Here is a 21190-nt window from a genome sequence, read left to right as displayed (position 1 = left end):
ACTAGTAAGCAAACATTTTACACTGTCTTTAGCAGATATTAAAACAAAAAACCAATTGCTTCCAGACTATATATATATATATATATATATATATATATATATATATATATATATATATATATAGATATATATAACATTCTTCACGTTTTTTTCACCACAATTTACCTCTTAAATCCAGGAAGTGAAAATTATCTTGTTAGCTGCAGCAGTTGCATTTGTTTTGGTAAATAGGTTCACATCTGAAGTAATGCCAAGCTGTAATTTTAATAACCCAAATTACACTCATCAGTCATACACCAAAGCAACAACACCCATCAGTCATACACCAAAGCAACAACACCCATCAGTCATACACTAAAACAACAACACCCATCAGTCATACACCAAAACAACAACACCCATCAGTCATACACCAAAGCAACAACACCCATCAGTCATACACTAAAACAACAACACCCATCAGTCATACACCAAAACAACAACACCCATCAGTCATACACCAAAACAACAACACCCATCAGTCATACACCAAAACAACAACACCCATCAGTCATTCATCATAAGCAACAACACCCATCAGTCATACACCAAAGCAACAACATCCATCAGTCATACACCAAAGCAACAACACCCATCAGTCATGCACCAAAACAACAACACCCATCAGTCATACACCAAAGCAACAACACCCATCAGTCATACACTAAAACAACAACACCCATCAGTCATACACCAAAACAACAACACCCATCAGTCATACACCAAAACAACAACACCCATCAGTCATTCATCATAAGCAACAACACCCATCAGTCATACACCAAAGCAACAACATCCATCAGTCATACACCAAAGCAACAACACCCATCAGTCATACACCAAAATAACAATACCCATCAGTCATACACCAAAACAACAACACCCATCAGTCATGCACCAAAACAACAACACCCATCAGTCATACACCAAAGCAACAACACCGATCAGTCATACACCAAAGCAACAATACCCATCAGTCATACACCAAAACAACAATACCCATCAGTCATACACCAAAACATCAACACCAATCAGTCATAGACCAAAAAAACAACACCAGATCAGTTATACACCAAAACAACAGCAACAGTACCCATCAGTCATACACCAAAACAAAGGAAATTAAAAGTCTGATTTAAGAGTACATAAAATGTAAAAGGTCTTATTCTAAATAACCAGTATGACCAGTGAGGAAAACCTGGAACATTAATTTTCTTTAAAAATCCTAAATCTAAGTTAATTCAAAATATGATGCTCTCGACTCTCAAGTGCCACTCTAATGGGTGTTTATTCTCACCTTTCCCACTCAGAAACCATGAAAAGTTGTATATATATATATATATATATATATAATGGTTCTTTAGGTCTGGCCTCTTAAATTTTCTTCTGAAGAAAGCTTTTGTGCAATTGCCTCGCTTGTTAAACATTAGTGCTAATAAATAGAAAGCCTTTTTGTAATTATATATCTGTTGAATCTTTGTGACAGTGGATAAAATGAATTTTTGTAATTGTATACCTGTTAAATCTTTGTGACAGTGGATAAAATGAATTTTTGTAATTATATACATGTTGAATCTTTGTGACAGTGGATAAAATGAATTTTTGTAATTATATACCTGTTAAATCTTTGTGACAGTGGATAGAATGAATTTTTGTAATTATATACATGTTGAATCTTTGTGACAGTGGATAAAATGAATATTTATAATTATATACCTGTTGAATCTTTGTGGCAGTGGATAGAATGAATTTTTTGTAATTATATACCTGTTAAATCTTTGTGACAGTGGATAAAATGAATATTTATAATTATATACCTGTTGAATCTTTGTGGCAGTGGATAGAACGAATTTTTTGTAATTACTTACTTTGCTAAAACTTTGTAATAGTTTGTGTATCATAGCAAAAAACATGTGACAGTAGACAGAAAACATTTTTTATATTAACTACCTTGTTACAAATTTATGATGGTAGATTTAGAACCTTTTTTAATTGCCTACCTTTTTAAAATTTTTGATGGTAGATTTAGAACCTTTGTATAATTGCCTACCTTTTTAAAAATTTGTGATGGTAGATTTGAAAACTTTTATTATTTCCTACCTTTTAAAAAATGTATGACAATAGATTTAGAACCTTTTTATTATTGCCTACCTTTTTAAGAATGTATGACGGTAGATTAAGAAACTTTTTATAATTGCGTACCTTTTAAAAAACAGATGACGGTAGATTTAGAACCTTTTTATAATTGCATACCTTTTAAATAGACCGCTTTGGTGGCCTAGTGGTTAGAGCATTGGATGTGGTAGGTCGTAAGTTTGATCCCCAGCCTAGTCATACCAAAGACTTAAAAAAATGGTACTAACAGCTGCCTTTCTTGGCTCTCAGCATTAAGAGGTTAGTGTTAGGACTGGTCGACCTGGTGTCATGATAATGTGACTAGGTGGGACATCATGCTACATGTCTGCAGCATGATGCTCCAATGCTAGACATCATTATAAACTGTCACACTGCAGACAACATAGCGATATGACTGAAAAATTGTTAAAGCTACGTAAAAAATCCAGATCACACACACACACATTTTAAAAATGTCTGACGGTAGATTTAGAATCTTTTTTAATTGCCTACCTGCTTAAAAATGTATGATGGTAGGTTTAGAACCTTTTTATAATTGCCTACCTTTTAAATATGTATGATGGTAGATTTAGAACCTTTTTGTAATTGCCTACTTTCTTAAAAATGTAAGATGGCAGGTTTAAAACCTTTTTATAATTGCCTACCTTTTAATATGTATGACGGTAGATTTAGAAACTTTTTGTAATTGCTTGCCTTCTTAAAATCATATGATGGTAGGTTTAAAACCTTTGTATAATTGCCTACCTTTTAAATATGTATGACGGTAGATTTAGAAACTTTTTGTAATTGCCTTCCTTCTTAAAATTGTATGATGGTAGGTTTAGAACCTTTTTATAATTGCATACCTTTTTAAGATTGTACAACAGATTTAGAACCTAAAAAAAAATTGCCTACCTTTTTAAAAATGTATGACAGTAGATTTAGAACCTTTTTGTAATTGCCTACCTTCTTAAAAATGTATGACGGTAGATATATAGCCATTTTATAACTGACTACCTTGTAAAAATGTATGATGGTAGATTTTGAACCTTTTTATAATTGCCTACTGTTTGAAAAAAATTTAACTGTAGAAAGAAAGATTTTATAATTCACTTCCAGATTAAAAATTATTGACCATAGAAGGAAAGCCTTTTGGTAGATGGCTACCTTATTAAAAAGTTGTGACAGTAGATAGAAAGACTTTACATAATTGCCCACCTTGTTAAAAATTTGTGTCAGTAGCAAGATAATTGCCTTCCTCATTACAAATTTATGACAGTATATAGACTTTTTATAATTGGCTACCTTATTACAATTGTGTAATGGTAGATAGAATGCCTTTATTTATAATTGCCTACTTTGTTACAAATTTGTGATGGTAGATAGAAAGCCATTTTATAATTGTCTGCCTTATTAAAAATGTGTGGCAGAAAGATAGAAAGCCATTTTATAATTGCTTTCCTTGTTAACAATCAGCCGGCATAGACAGGTTCTCGCAAGTCACTCATGTAAAAAAATTTTTTCACCCATAAACAAATTTCACCCATGGCTTGCAGCAATGGGGTAAAATTAACCGGTTGCATGATAGCAAGGTAAATTGCAAATGTAAGCAGTTGTCAAAATTTAATTTATTGTACATTGTAATAAGCACACACAAAAAAAACTTGCCCTACTACTAAACAGTTGTGTGTCTGAAATAAAAAAAGGAAAGTACATTAAATGTACTTTAGTGATACAAAACAATTTATAATTGTCAGCCAGGAATTCAGTGTATACAAATTACAGACCCTTTTTTTATTGTAAATTACACAGTGTTTGAAATGTACTTTTAGACACAACATCAAAACATAGCCTCATTTATCTGCAGGTGACGAATACACTTATTTAATGTAACTATGGACATGTGTCATATCCTGTATCACTGTGTCCACAACTATCAGATCTGTGTCCACCAATAATATTACTACTATTAATTAGATATTTCTTTTACTGTCATATTCATTATCCTCCTCCTCCTCACCACCACCATGGGCCCCGAGTGGTCTAAAGCACTCACCGTTCCGGATCACTGCCATCTCACCTCTGTCTGCGTGGGTTCGAGTCCAAGGCTTGGCTAGCATGGGTACGTGGGAAAGCCTGCCAGTAGCTTCTCGTGGGTCGGTGGTTCTTCCCTGGGTTTTCCAGGGTTCTTCCGCCACCAGTTATACTGGCCGCCATGTATAGCCTATCTTGTGCTGAAAAATGGCGTTAAACCCTAGAACAACAACAAATCCTCACCACCACCATCATCTGTGATTGCCAACATCACCTGCACCACCAACACATTCATCAATGTTGAATGACATGTACAACAAGGAAAGAAGAGCAGCAACTCTTGTTATTTGTAACAAGATAACTGGGTGGGATTTTCGGATTCACAACAGAACACTTTTGACGTTGATATAAATACAATGTTTAATAATGGATGACTTGAATGAGCAACTAATTATGAAAATGTGCATGTATATATAATCCAAATATTGGATTTAATTAACATAAGAATGTAGAGGCTTAATGATGAAAAATACAAATACATTAATTTAGCAAATACAAAGACAAGGGGTGAATGGTTCACAATGATTTGACAATGAAATGATGGAATATAGTTTACTCAGGTAGTAAACGATGTAAAACTTTACTCATGTAGTAAAATGCATTCACTCAGGTGGTGAAATTATGGTGACAAAAAAGAGGGACAGATATACAACTTATCTTTACAGTCCCAAAAGATACACTGGGTTTTACGAACCCCAAAATTAGCCCACATCTAACAAATTACATGTACAGAGATACACTCTGTCATCAGTACACTGTTTCAGCTCCACGGTTGCTAAAGTTCAGCTCCACAGCTGCTACAGACTCAGAACACTCAGAACACTTCAAAACACTCGGAACACTCCGAACATTAGACCCTCCGGACATTCTGGGCATTAGACACTCTGGTCACTTCAGACACAGACAGAGACACTCTGGTCTCTCCAGACACAGACACTCTGGTCACAGACAGAGACTCTCTGGTCTCAGACAGTAGACATTCTGGACACGCCGGACATTAGACCCTCTGGACACTAGACTTTAAACACTCCATTCACAGACAGTAGACATTCTGGACTCCCCGGACATTAGATCCTCCGGACACCTCGGACACCCCAGTCATATACAGCTCTAAAGCTGAAGATGTGCAAGTCCTTGAAGCAGACTGCCCGCTGATAAGACTATTTCGTATTGTAAAGAAATGTACATACGGTGATGTATTTATATGCAGACAGTCTGTGCAATGTAGGCATTCAGTTTGTCCCATTGAGAGCACTTCGCACATGCGGTATGGGATGAGCCGAACTCACTATTTTGAAATATGACACAATATACATAAATCACCCTCAGGTATCGTTGTACACAAAAAACGAAACCCATATGTATTCAATAAATAAAAGAGTTTAATTCCGGGACAATACCTCTCCCTAAAAAAAAGTGGTAACACTTTTAGAGAAATCACGGAATGTGAACATAAACAATTGTTAAAACTTCCAAATTGAATAATGAATGAAAATGATCTGCTAATTACACCCTACTTTAAAAATCAGCACCCACATTTTCCGATCCCCATATTGCCTTGATCCTGAAACTATACGGTTGCAAAGACAATGTCCAACACATTAATCCTGCATTGGTGACCTTTGCTTTGTTCAAGTATAAGAGTGGCTGACACCATTTGTAACAAGATAACTGGGTGGGATTTTCGGATTCACAACAGAACACTTTTGATGTTGATATAAATACAATGTTTAATAATGGATGACTTGAATGAGCAACTTATTATGAAAATGTGCATGTATATATAATCCAAATATTGGATTTAATTAACATAAGAATGTAGAGGCTTAATGATGAAAAATACAAATAAATTAATTTAGCAAATACAAAGACAAGGGATGAATGGTTCACAATGATTTGACAATGAAATGATGGATATAGTTTACTCAGGTAGCCAACGATGTAAAACTTTACTCATGTAGTAAAATGCATTCGCTCAGGTAGCAAAATTATGTTGACAGAAAAAGAGGGACAGATATACAACTTATCTTTACAGTCCCAAAAGATACACTGGGTTTTACAAACCCCAAAATTAGCCCATGTCAAACAAATTACATGTAAGGAGATACACACCGTCATCAGTATACTGTTTCAGCTCCACGGCTGCTAAAGTTCAGCTTCACAGCTGCTACAGACTCCGAACACTCGGAACACTTCAAAACACTTGGAACACTCTGAACATTAGACCCTCCGGACATTAGACACTCCGGACATCAGACACTGTGGACACTAGACACTCTGGACATTAGACACTCTGGACATTATGAACATTAGACACTCTGGTCACTCTAGACACAGACAGAGAGAGAGACACTCTGGTCACCCTAGAGACAAACACTCTGGTCACAGATACAGACTCTCTTTTCACAGACAGAGACACTCCGGTCACAGACACAGGACATTCCGGACACCCTGGACATTAGACCCTCTGGACACTCTGGTCACAGACACTAGACAGAGACCCTCTGGTCACAGACAGTAGACATTCCAGTCACAGACAGTAGACATTCCAGACACCCTGGACATTAGACAGTAGAGATTCCACACACCCCGGACATTACCCTCCAGACACTGGACATTAGACACTCCTGTCACAGACAAAAGACATTCCGGACACCCTGTTCATTAGACCCTCTGGACACTGAGTAACAAGATATCTGGGTGGGATTTTTCTGATTCACAACAGAACACTTTTGACGATGATATAAATACAATATTTAATAATATATTTAATAATGGGTGACATGAATGAGCAACTAATTATGAAAATGTGCATGTATATTTAATCCAAATATTGGATTTAATTAACATAAGAACACACAGACTTAATGATGAAAAATACAAATAAATTAATTTAGCAAATACAAAGATAAGGGGTGAATGGTTCACAACGATTGGACAATGAAATGATGGAATATAGTTTACTCAGGTAGTAAACGATGTAAACTTTTACTCATGTGGTAAAATGCATTCACTCAGGTAGCGAAATTATGGTGATAAAAAAGAGGGACAGATATACATCTTATCTTTACAGTCCCGAAAGATACACTGGGTTTTACGAACCCCAAAATTAGCCCACGTCTAAAATATTACATGTTAGGAGATATACTCTGTAATCAGTACACTGTTTCAGCTCCACGGCTGCTAAAGTTCAGCTTTACAGCTACTACAGACTCCGAACACTCGGAACACTTCGAAACACTCGGAACACTCTGAACATTAGACCCTCCGGACACCCCGGACATTAGACACTCTGGACACCCCAGACATTAGACAATAGACCCTCCGGACACTCCAGACATTCAATACTAGACAGCTGAAAATATATCCAATACCGTGTACTATGCATGGCATGGGCATAATAACATAACGATGTTATACATGGTAAGTTATATAGATTACATTATCAGCACAATAATTGCAAAATGACAGGTTCAAAAATAAACCTAATCCTGTTCGATAAGAATACTACTATATTAAACAGTTCTTAAAAACAATGTAGCTTTACATTACTAATATATATCTCTTGCTAAGTTGAAAACGAGAATGGAAATATGTGCATTATACTGCGTAAACCAAATCTACTTAGCAAACTTACAAAAATAAACATGGTAATACAGTAGTTATAACTTATAGACTAGAAATGAATAAACTTACATACCTCTACAGCTGAAGATGTACAAGTCCTTGAAGCAGACTTCCCACTGACAAGACTATTTCATATTGTAAAGAAATGTAGATATGGTGAGGTATTTATACACAGTCTGTGCGATGTAGGCATTCGGTTTGTTCCATCGAGAGCACTTTGCACGTGCGGCATGGGATGAACCGAACTCACTATTTCGAAATACGACACAATATACATCAATCACACTCAGGTATCATTGTACACATAAAACGAAACCTGAGTCCATGTGTTCAATAAATAAAAGAGTTTAATTCTGTGACAGACATCAGCAAAAAATAAAACCTTGTAAGTAACAAACTGTGGCATCCAAATTTATTTAAATTATTTTGCAAGACTGTCAGCACATTTAAGACTGTCAGTACACTTAAGACTGTCTGCACACTCAAGACTATCAACACACCTCAGACTGTGAGCACACTCAAAACTGTCAGCACACTCGAGACTGTCAACACACTGAAGACTGTCAGCACACTCAAGACTATGAACACATCTCAGACTGTCAACACAAGACTGTTAGCACACATCAGACTGGCAACACACCTCAGACTGTCAGCACACTCAAGACTATAAACACACTTCAGACTTTTAGCACACTCAAGACTATGAACACACCTCAGACTGTCAACACAAGACTGTTAGCACACTCAAGACTGTCAACACACTCAAGACTATCAACACACCTGAGACTGTCATCACACTCAAGACTATCAACACACTTCAGACTCAGCACATTCAAGACTATCAACACACCTCAGACTGTCAACATATGCAAGACTATCAATGCACTCAAAACTGCCAGCACACTCAAGACTGTCAATACACTCAAGACTGTCAGCACTCAAGATTGTCAACACACTCAAGTCTGTCAACACACCTCAGACTGTCATCACACTCAAGAATGTCAGCACACTCATCAAGACTGTCAGCACACTTATGACTGTCAACACACCTCAGACTTTCAGCACACTCAAGACTGTCAGCAGACTCAAAACTGTCAGCACAGTCAAAACTGTCAGCATACTCAAGATTGTCAACACACTCAAGACTATCAACACACTTCAGACTTTTAGCACACTGAAAACCGTCCAAACACTCAGGGTCATTTTCACATACTGAATATATAACCTTTACCTCATTAAGGTCAAAGTCAATAAATCAAGGTTGTCTATATTGTTGACAGATTTGTCATGAAACTGTTGAAAACACTGAATTAAACTTACCTTGTATCATCACTAGTATTTATTCCTTACCCAGTGAATGCACAAATATAGTTCTGTACAAATTAGGGTAAATGTGCAGGTTAGGGTCATTTATACTTAAGGTATCACTTTATTGCCAGTTTTTAAATTTGAACCCATTTGTAAATAATGTCCAAGTTTAGAACAATGCACATTTTTATTGTATCTTTTCCAGGGACACAAAACGCTACTTTTTTATTGTAGTTCTCCTGGCCATCCATCTGTCAAAATTTGATTGTCACTTTTGTGGAGGCCATCTTAATTATGCCTTTATCTTTAGAAAGAATTGTTTTTATCTGATCACAGTACAACATGTAAAATAAGCATGATAGTTTACATATGTTGTGTTTGTAAGGCTGTTTGTGAAATGCTGATCTGTTGAAAATGTAAACCACGTGAGTGTTACCTATTTTATCATAGGGTCTTGTTTTGAAATAAGAGGATTGCTTTTGTTCTCCTGTTTAAAAACAGTTCAAAAAATAAAGATACTCAATGTTGTTGACATTGTTATTTTGTCGGATATAGAGAAATTTATGAATATTTTGTTCAGAGATTAACTCGTTTTCTACAATTTTTTTTACTTATTCCCTCCCCCCCCCAATTTTAACACTTCATATATGACATTATTTATATCTTGGCGGTTCGATGGTTTTGACATTTTACAAAATTTATTTCGACATTACAGCAATGTTATATGGATTTCTGTTTTCTCTCACCAGGTCTTTCGATTTCTATGGTAATTCATTGATAAAAGGCACAGGGAAAGCATATTGATTTTGGATTATTCATTTTCTGTGTTGATGGATGCAGCTTTTAAGTTTTGTTTGTTATGCATAGAGCAGAGGTATGCCAATCACATACAATCAGAAAGTCGATGCCTTTCAGGAGAATGGTTTCAATTTATTTTTTCTGCACCAGTGGGTGTCACATATCATGTTAAGGAGATCTAATTTCTGTCATTTGGAAATCATTAGATTTGCTTCAGTGATTTATTAATATGATTCTGGTTTTTCAACTCATATCTCTTATCTTTTTTTTAACAGCCACTAGAGTTTTCATAAATTTAGTACTTTGGTTTGTTTTTATTATTTTTGTCTCATTTTTTTGAAAATAGGGACTGATGCGGTCGGTATACATGCAATAACTTAATAAACATTTTAAAAAATTATTAGTGTAATTGTCATTTATTGATCTTCCCATACATAAATTTATAATCAATTCACCTTGGTTACTGTTTATACATGTATATTTTTCTTTTGCCAGTTGCAAATTCTTCAGTACAAGTCTTGATGAATAATCTTTTTTATCTTTGTTAAAGGATGCACAATTTATTGACCCCCAGATAGCTTCAGAAAATATTACTGCTCTGAGACAGTTATATCTGTTACATTAGTAGATATTTTTTTAAAAGAATAAAATATCCTGTCTTGAAAGAAAATCCCATGTTCCCTTAAGAAAACAAACTGACTGGTCCCTAAAGGATTTGTGTTGTTTGTCCTCATTGACTGGTCCTAAAGGATTTGTGTTGTTTGTCCTCATTGACTGGTCCCTAAAGGATTTGTGTTTCTCCTCACTGACTGGTCCCTAAAGGATTTGTGTTGTTTGTCCTCATTGACTGGTCCCTAAAGGATTTGTGTTGTTTGTCCTCATTGACTGGTCCCTAAAGGATTTGTTGTTGTCCTCATTGACCGGACCCTAAAGGATTTGTGTTGTTTGTCCTCATTGACTGGTCCCTAAAGGATTCGTGTTGTTTGTCCTCATTGACTGGTTTGATGATAACTTGTTTCTTAGTTTTGCACATTGAATAATTTGTACAGATTTTATTATTAGTGACTAAGATATTTGGGTAGGTCAATTCAATTGATATATATTTTTATATTTACTGAAGTGACTTTGTTTAATGTGGCATATTTAACTGTAAGCAACACGGACCCAGACTGCCTTCTTACAAAGTATCAGAAAATTAAAATGTGAGCTGTGTGGTTCAAATTAGAAAACAAAAAACCCAATAAACCCAGACTACATTAGTTATTGCTTAAATGCTGTTCCAAGTAGAATGTTTTTCTTTTTTTACAGAACTTCTAACATTTTATTTATCAATATACTCGCTTATAGGTTGATTCAAACTAATAACATTGATCCTGACCTACCTTAGCGTAATGTGCCTGCTGATCAGGGTCTGTATTTGTTTCTTCTATTGAGTACTCCTAACAAACTGCACAATCCAGATCTGCAGGCGCATTTTGTGACGGCAGATCTGGTATTGTGCAGTTTGCAGTTGGATGTGTCTCATAAATGAGTATATACGGTACCTGAAGATCAGTGATGCAGAAGAGTATATATGCTGTTTTCATCCTTCATCAATGAACTTTATTTATATATTGTTTTATTTATTGTCTCTTGTATTTATTGGAGAAAAATGCAAGACATGCAATGACTTAAGAGACATGCTGTTTGGAGTTGGATGTGTGTTACACACTTATCAGCTATAGGTATATTAGGAAGATCACCCTATTGAAACAGATGGTTTGAACTCCAACTTGTTGAAATGTACTCCGAGCATAAGGCAATAATAATATAATATAAAATTTGTTGAACATGACTATCAGCAGGTTAATAGTGCACAAAACTTATCTTTAGAGACCACTGCTATGACAGACCATCTGACTTGAGATATGAGAGACCCGGTTCTTCTTGCACAGATTTATTGATTATATAGTGTTATAACCTTTCATGTGAGACCACTTGTCTGCCAAAACATAATGGTCTCCAGAAGGGGTGGTCTTTCAAGACAGGTTCTGCTGTATGACACCAGTTCTTAAAGACCTGGAATGAGAGAGCCTGAAAACAAGAAGAAATAAGTCTGAAATGACCATGCTATCACATAGTTGACATACTTGCCCAACCGTAAATCACAACAGTTTCATCTAGGACTAGAGTGCATAGTATGAAAAATTGCCAGTTCCAAACAACCTCATTGGTTTTACAAGAAGACTGTCTTCCTGAACAATGTCTTTATATGGAAATATGGGACAGCTCCCAGAGAACATGGTCAGGCCTGACTATTGGAATCCTTTGATCTAGTTCTGATCACCAGCAGTCTTTAATGTCAATAGTCTTGCATTTTTGCTGTATTTTAACCTGTAAAAAGTGGCTTTTTATGTCACTCCCATTTGTGATTGCTTGGTTCTGTGTGATACATTAGAGGAAGATGATGACGTTTATGTAGAATATACATATTTAGTTTGGTCATATTAAATCAGAAGCAAATCACAACTGATTAAAATATGGAACAAATCTGATTGTTGGGAAAACAGGTTTCTTTATAGATGGCTGCAAATACTGTAATTTCAGTGTACTTGTAATACCTTATTTGTGGGCTTAAGAAAATATTTGGGTAATTATGTAAGGTTTTAACTAAAGCTGACATGTTTAATGTATTTACTTGCTTGTAAGTCTAGTCATGTCAAACTGCAAACAACAAAGATCCTGATTTGCCATAGCATAATGCGCCTGCAGTTCATGGTCAGTGACGTTTGTTCCACTGATTACTCTTAAACAAAATGCTCAGACCCAGATTTGCTGGTGCATTATGAGATGGCAGATCTGGATCTGTGCAATTTGTAGATGGACTCTGTCTTATAAGCAGTTAGATACAGTACATACATAAAATAGGTTGGTTTAGTTTACTGTCTGTAAATGTTTATTAAGTTGGTAAACATCAAGAAACTTGCATGTGGATGTCAGTGAAGGAGGTAGTACCCATTCCAGTTAAATGTGGATGTCAGTGAAGGAGGTAGTAGCCATTCCAGTTAAATGTGGATGTCAGTGAAGGAGGTAGTACCCATTCCAGTTAAATGTGGATGTCAGTGAAGGAGGTAGTACCCATTCCAGTTAAATGTGGATGTCAGTGAAGGAGGTAGTACCCGTTCCAGTTAAATGTGGATGTCAGTGAAGGAGGTAATACCCATTCCAGTTATGTATTTTCACATGTCTGCTTAAAAGGAATAATTTTATAGGATTTCTCTGTCCATTCTTTTCTTCAAGTGTATATGATTTTACATTGTAGTAACAAGAGGTAAAATATGTACAGCTTATGAAAAAATCTCAATTTTAGGTACTTCATACACAGTGTTATAGCTGTCAGGTGTTAACAAAGGTAGATAGAAGGAAAGGTTGAATTTGAGGTACTGCATACACAGTGTTATTGCTGTCAGGTGTTAACAAAGTGTATAGAGAAGGAAAGGTTGAATTTGAGGTACTGCATTCACAGTGTTATAGCTGTCAGGTGATCAACAAAGGGTAGATAGAAGGAAAGGTTGAATTTGAGGTACTGCATGTGTCGTGTAATAGCTGTCAGGTGATCAACAAAGGGTAGATAGAAGGAAAGGTTGAATTTGAGGTACTGCATGTGTAGTGTAAAAGCTGTCAGGTAATCAACAAAGGGTAGATAGAAGGAAAGGTTGAATTTGAGGTACTGCATGTGTAGTGTAAAAGCTGTCAGGTAATCAACAAAGGGTAGATAGAAGGAAAGGTTGAATTTGAGGTACTGAATGTGTAGTGTTATAGCTGTCAGGTAATCAACAAAGGGTAGATAGAAGGAAGGAAAGGTTGAATTTGAGGTACTGCATGTGTAGTGCAATAGCTGTCAGGTAATCAACAAAGGGTAGATAGAAGGAAGGAAAGGTTGAATTTGAGGTACTGCATGTGTAGTGTCAGGTAATCAACAAAGGGTAGACAGAAGGAAGGAAAGGTTGAATTTTGATTAAGCAGGATAGTTTCCGTTATTGAAAACTGTACACATTACAATTTTGGGAAGCCATGTACACTCACACATCACTGATATCATGAACATACATCGCTTTCATGTATATTTTAAAACAGCTTGTTTGGTCTTTTGGAAGCTCTCCAGTTTGGAGGTACATTTTCTCTAGCACAATGGCCTTGGTGAATGAAGCATATGTATACTAAATTTTTTTAATACTGATTTAACACACCAAGTTAGTTGGTAAGGTGACATCAGACTTGCATAGTGGTAAGTGTCTCCAAAAATCAATGTGTCCTCAAAAATCAATATGTTCTGCAGGCATTTTAGCAGCCACTTCCATCCTACAAGTCACTGTGGGATTGAGGAGTACCAATTTTTTTTTCTCAAGTTGTTACTAAAAAGAGGAGTGTGCACTTATTAAACTATGTAATGTATTATGTTGAATATTGCATATTGATATGGTGTATATTATATTATGTTGAATATGGCATATTGATATGGTGTATATTATTCTCAGTTATTGTGGCTTATCAAGGTGGTAATCAACACAAAACTAATAAATGAGATGAGACAGAATGCCTGTATATACTGTGGTTTCACATATTGTCATGAGGTCCCAGTTTTTATGGATTTCACAGTGGCTTTGCACAATACATTTAAGGATGAAGAAAAACAACATTAGCTGCATGTAATTCAGAAAGTCTGCCTCCTCACCCCCTTTTTATTACTGATATATTCCTTGTGATAGAAAACACTCAGCTATTTGTGAGCTAACTTTATTAAAGTTCTAAAGTATTATCTTTTATATGTGTTTGTTTTATTTTAACTCTTTAAAGAAAGGAATTATGAAATAATTATAAACATTTAATATTGTTCCAATCTGCATATGTGTATAACATATGCAGTAACCATCAGTTGCACTGATTTGATAAGTGTGAGGTCAGTATTGATGGAGATGACAGATAAAGTATAAAATATTTTAAGTCCATTAATTATTAAAGATGAAATAGCGAATAATGAAATGAACTTCAAAAATTAGATTCAGTCCTTCTTTCACATGGAACTGTTGAAAGTACTTGTGTGAAATAATGGCACTGACTTTATTCTCTTGGATTTAACATGTAACCACAATTGTGATCCATAGGAATGAATAATTGAGACAGATAAGTGTAAACATTTAAGCTTCTATTTACATGTAGGAGACTTGCATGTCAAAATGAAATCCTTCTGAAAATACATCTCATTTTAGTCGCACATTTTGAAATCAAAGGAAACAGGCTTAGATACTATTAATTGAAGCACAAACACTAATTAAATGCTATGTATACATACTAATTATATACACTAATTAAGTGCTATGTATACATACTAATTATATACACTAATTAAGTGCTATGTATACATACTAATTATATACACTAATTAAGTGCTATGTATACATACTAATTATATACACTAATTAAGTGCTATGTATACATACTAATTATATACACTAATTAAGTGCTATGTATACATACTAATTATATACACTAATTAAATACAATGTATATATACTAATTATATACACTAATTAAGTGCTATGTATACATACTAATTATATACACTAATTAAATACTATGTATACATACTAATTATATACACTAATTAAATACTATGTATATATACTAATTATATACACTAATTAAATACTATGTATATATACTAATTATATACACTAATTAAGTGCTATGTATACATACTAATTATATACACTAATTAAGTGCTATGTATACATACTAATTATATACACTAATTAAGTGCTATGTATACATACTAATTATATACACTAATTAAATACTATGTATACATACTAATTATATACACTAATTAAATACTATGTATATATACTAATTATATACACTAATTAAGTGCTATGTATACATACTAATTATATACACTAATTAAGTGCTATGTATACATACTAATTATATACACTAATTAAGTGCTATGTATACATACTAATTATATACACTAATTAAGTGCTATGTATACATACTAATTACATACACTAATTAAATACAATGTATATACAATAATTATGTGCACTAATTAAATACTATGTATATATACTAATTATATACACTAATTAAATGCTATGTATATACACTAATTACATACACTAATTAAATACAATGTATATGCAATAATTATGTGCACTAATTAAATACTATGTATATATACTAATTATATACACTAATTAAGTGCTATGTATACATACTAATTATATACACTAATTAAATACAATGTATATACAATAATTATGTGCACTAATTAAATACTATGTATATATACTAATTATATACACTAATTAAGTGCTATGTATACATACTAATTATGTACACTAATTAAATACAATGTATATGCAATAATTATGTGCACTAATTAAATACTATGTATATATACTAATTATATACACTAATTAAGTGCTATGTATACATACTAATTACATACACTAATTAAATACAATGTATATACAATAATTATGTGCACTAATTAAATACTATGTATATATACTAATTATATACACTAATTAAATGCTATGTATATACACTAATTACATACACTAATTAAATACAATGTATATGCAATAATTATGTGCACTAATTAAATACTATGTATATATACTAATTATATACACTAATTAAGTGCTATGTATACATACTAATTATATACACTAATTAAATACAATGTATATACAATAATTATGTGCACTAATTAAATACTATGTATATATACTAATTATATACACTAATTAAGTGCTATGTATACATACTAATTATATACACTAATTAAATACTATGTATATATACTAATTATATACACTAATTAAGTGCTATGTATGCATACTAATTATATACACTAATTAAATACAATGTATATGCAATAATTATGTGCACTAATTAAATACTATGTATATATACTAATTATATACACTAATTAAGTGCTATGTATACATACTAATTACATACACTAATTAAATACAATGTATATACAATAATTATGTGCACTAATTAAATACTATGTATATATACTAATTATATACACTAATTAAATACTATGTATATACACTAATTACATACACTAATTAAATACAATGTATATGCAATAATTATGTGCACTAATTAAATACTATGTATATATACTAATTATATACACTGATTAAGTGCTATGTATACATGCTAATTATATACACTAATTAAATACAATGTATATGCAATAATTATGTGCACTAATTAAATACTATGTATATATACTAATTATATACACTAATTAAGTGCTATGTATACATACTAATTATATACACTAATTAAATACAATGTATATGCAATAATTATGTGCACTAATTAAATACTATGTATATATACTAATTATATACACTAATTAAGTGCTATGTATACATACTAATTATATACACTAATTAAATACAATGTATATGCAATAATTATGTGCACTAATTAAATACTATGTATATATACTAATTATATACACTAATTAAATGCTATGTATATACACTAACTAAATACTGTGCATTTACACTAATTACATACACTAATTATATATAATAATTAGATACTATATATATACACTAATTAAATACTATGTATAGACACTAATCATAGTGCAGTGCTAAAGTTCACATGTAACTCAAGTTTTGACAAACCTGCTGAATAAACCATGTTATACCAAGTTTTCTGGTACACACAAACTTTTGTCGGGTAAATAATCTTGAAATTGCAGAATTACACAAGTCAGTCTTTCTCAAAACCATGGATAGTTAGGTCCAATCTCTCAGGCACTTTCTCACCATATGTGATTAGCTATTTAGCATGAATTGGTTTGAGTGTTAGTATATGAATGTTAACTGAGTAAGTGCATTGACCTTCATTAGTGACATCTTTTACCCTCCCCCATGCATGGTCTCTACATGAGCATTTTGTGTCACATGTCAGTTGTGGAAGTGCAATTTTAGTTCTTTTAGTATTTATTTATTGCCAGGTCTGATGGGTGGAGTATGTCAGTATATGAGGCAGGTATAAACAAAGGAGTAATTCTGTAGTCTTTCAGTTTAGTTACCATCCTGACATTTTGATGGCTTTCCAAGATTTTCACAACCATACTGGTATGTTGGTCATGAGCCTGACAACATCATCCACATTAGTTGAATTTGAGCAAGTGTGTTCATGCCATGATTGCCTGATGGTATGCTGCATTGTTTTAAGGCAGACAGGCACAAAAGTAGATGCTGTAGTTTAAACAATGTAAATCTTTTTTGCACAACAATTGAGGAAGATAAAGCCTTCCAAATAAATGTAAACATTAAGATGATTATCTGACTGTACTGATAGTACAGCATTATGGACAGTTTGACTGACAGTACAGCATTATGGACAGTGACTTGTTTGACTGACTGTACTGACAGTACAGCATTATGGACAGTGGCTTGCTTGACTGACTGTACTGATGGTGCAGCTTTATGAACAGTGGCTTCATCTTGACTGACTGTACTGATGGTACAGGTTTATGGATAGTAGCTTGAGTTTTAGTGCACTGATGGTTAAGCTTTATGCACAGTGGCTTCAACTTGAATGCACTGATGGTACAGCTTTATGGACAGTGGCTTGAGGTTGAATGCACTGATGGTAAAGGTTTATGGATAGTCATATGAGTTTGAATGCACTGATGGTACAGCTTTATGGACAGTGGCTTGAGTTTTGAATGCACTGATGGTACAGCTTTATGGACAGTGGTTTGAGTGCACTGATGGTACAGCTTTATGGATTTGATGCTGAGCACTTGGACTCTAAGGACACTGTAAAGTATTGATCTTGGCATGTGGTTGGTTTGTGCTCATACTGGTGGTGGTTGTGTTTGAGCCATTCAAAAGACTCTGTATACATTTATCTTGGCAGGCAGTTATGTGTGTGTGTGTGTGTGTGTGATTTGGATTTTTAACATAGCTTTAACAATTTTGCAATCATAGCGCTATGATGTCTGCAGAGTGGCAGTTTATAATGATGTCTATCACTGGGTCATCATGCCACCGACAAATATTAGTATGATGTGCCACCCAGTCATATTATCCTGACACCAGGCTGATCAGTCCTAACACTGACCTCTTAATGCTGAGTGTCTAGTGAAGCAGCTGTTAGTACCATTTTTATAAGGCTTTTGTATGACTTGGATGGGGTTCGAACCCAAGACTTCCAGCATCCAAGGTGGATGCTGTAACCACTTGACTACTGGAGTGGTCAACAGCCATTTGATTTGTGATTATACTGGTGGTGGTTGTGCTTGAGCCATTCAAAGGACACTGTAAATGATTGATCTTGGCAGACTGTTGATCTGTGCTCATACTGGTGATAGTATTGTTTCAGCATTCAGATGTCCACCCTTTTGTTGTTGGTATCTTATTTTGTATCGTTTTTTAAAACTGTAATCCACAAAATTAAGTACCCACAAATATGTATGTTTTTTATACAAAATATAAAAAATTGATACCCATGGAAATAAATGAAACACTATGATCACTGTGTGTGTCTATATATATATATATATATATATATATATATATATATATATATATATATATATATATATATATTCAAATTTGTCAACCAATTTATTTCCCTAGAATCTAGAATGCAAAGTTAAAATTTGAAAAGAACTTGACCAGTAATGTGAATTAAATCCCAGATAGTCCTAAACGTTCTATCACAAGTCTAAATATATGAAGTTCCAATTAAATTCTAGTGGTATTCCAAATAAATTTCAATATTGAAATGTGCTGATGTACCAGTAGTATTGAATGTGCTAATATGCCATTGGTCTGGAATGTGGCGATGTGTTAACACTCTTTTGAAACATCACAAGAATATAATCTCCAAGGTCCTTGAATGAACTCTTATATTTCCAAATTAAATTTTTAGTCAACTTAAGGTCAGAATAAACATAATCTTTAATTCAAACTGAAATAAAAATGTTTAGAATTAATATTGATCTGAATATTTAATTTTTAATCATAGTGAAATATTAGCTATGTGTTATGTTATTTACAAAATAAATGTCGCTGGTATGGTAGACCATTAACTTAATCTTGTACTCAAATCATTACAAAATACAGATATACAAACATATAATCATTGAAGAAAGCCACCAAACAATACAAAGTAAATATATATATATATATATATATATATATATATATATATATATATATATATATATATATATATATTTGAAAAAATAGTGAAGTGAAAAATGTCTTTCTCTTTTCAGGTTCTGCTAGTTTTTTCACGAGAAGATGCACAGAGTGATGGATTTTGGTGGGCTGCAGAACGTGGAGGCTATAAATGCAATCTGGCAAAAAGTCATGATAGTGCACTAGAGTGTTTTTTAGATAAGCAACAAGAAGTTGTGATCATTGACCACCGCCATAACAAAAGCTTTGATGCTGAGGCTTTGTGCAGGTGAGCCATTCCTTTCCTTTTTATACACCAACCATAAGGCAGACCATTTTATATTATGGTGTTGTCCATCTGTGGCCAAGTTGGTTTCCATAAAATAACTAAATTTTTCTACCATCAGCAGCTACCAAACTTTGTGGATGACTTGAAATTGGTTAGGGTAGAATGCTATTGATTTTGGGGTTAAAAGGATAACGGCCTAAATCAGTGTGACTGAAGCTCAATTTCTTGAGTTTTGTACCATCTATACTTAACTGTCATTGTTAATAACTTGTGCTTGGGATGGGGCAGAACCCCTATTGAGTTGGAGTCAAAAGTTCAAGGTCATGGCCACTGTGACAAGAATAATAATGGTTCAGCACACTAGCATCATTTCTTCACCTACCACATTTAACATTTCACTTAACCTACCACAACCAAACTTAGGGATGGCTTGCCCTTCTGGCATGAAAGAAAGCTATCAGTTTGGGGGGTAAAATGGTCAAGGTTACCATGAGTGAAGCAAGATAAACAGTTTCTGCATACAAATTTCATTTATCTACATAGAGGACTGTTAAACATGGTGCAGGTTGATAATGTGCTGCTCACAGTCCTCTTGCTGTGTATTTTTTAGAACAGCAAATGGAAAGATGACTCCCTTTTCAGCAAGTTAAAAAATGTGGAGGGCAAAATACTTACCACAACCCTAAAAATTATATGTAGAAAA

General features: G+C 33.7%; 1 protein-coding gene across 4 annotated transcripts in view; it reads left to right on the top strand.

Moving 5' to 3' along the window:
- Positions 1-21190, top strand: part of LOC149800684 (high affinity cAMP-specific and IBMX-insensitive 3',5'-cyclic phosphodiesterase 8B-like) — a 339962-nt gene that overhangs the window by 141710 nt on the left and 177062 nt on the right. For all 4 annotated transcript variants that reach the window (XM_089954717.1, XM_089954716.1, XM_089954719.1 and 1 more), the window contains exon 3: positions 20297-20487. In XM_089954717.1, the coding sequence (XP_089810843.1) occupies positions 20297-20487 (191 nt within the window). The remainder of the gene's footprint in view (positions 1-20296; positions 20488-21190) is intronic.

The sequence above is a fragment of the Sinohyriopsis cumingii genome, chromosome 4 (genome assembly GCF_028554795.1).
Source record: "Sinohyriopsis cumingii isolate HCF-2022 chromosome 4, ASM2855479v2, whole genome shotgun sequence".
NCBI lineage: Eukaryota > Metazoa > Mollusca > Bivalvia > Unionida > Unionidae > Sinohyriopsis > Sinohyriopsis cumingii.
The sequence above is the reverse complement of the archived record's forward strand: the minus strand, read 5'-3'. Positions and strand labels throughout refer to the sequence as shown.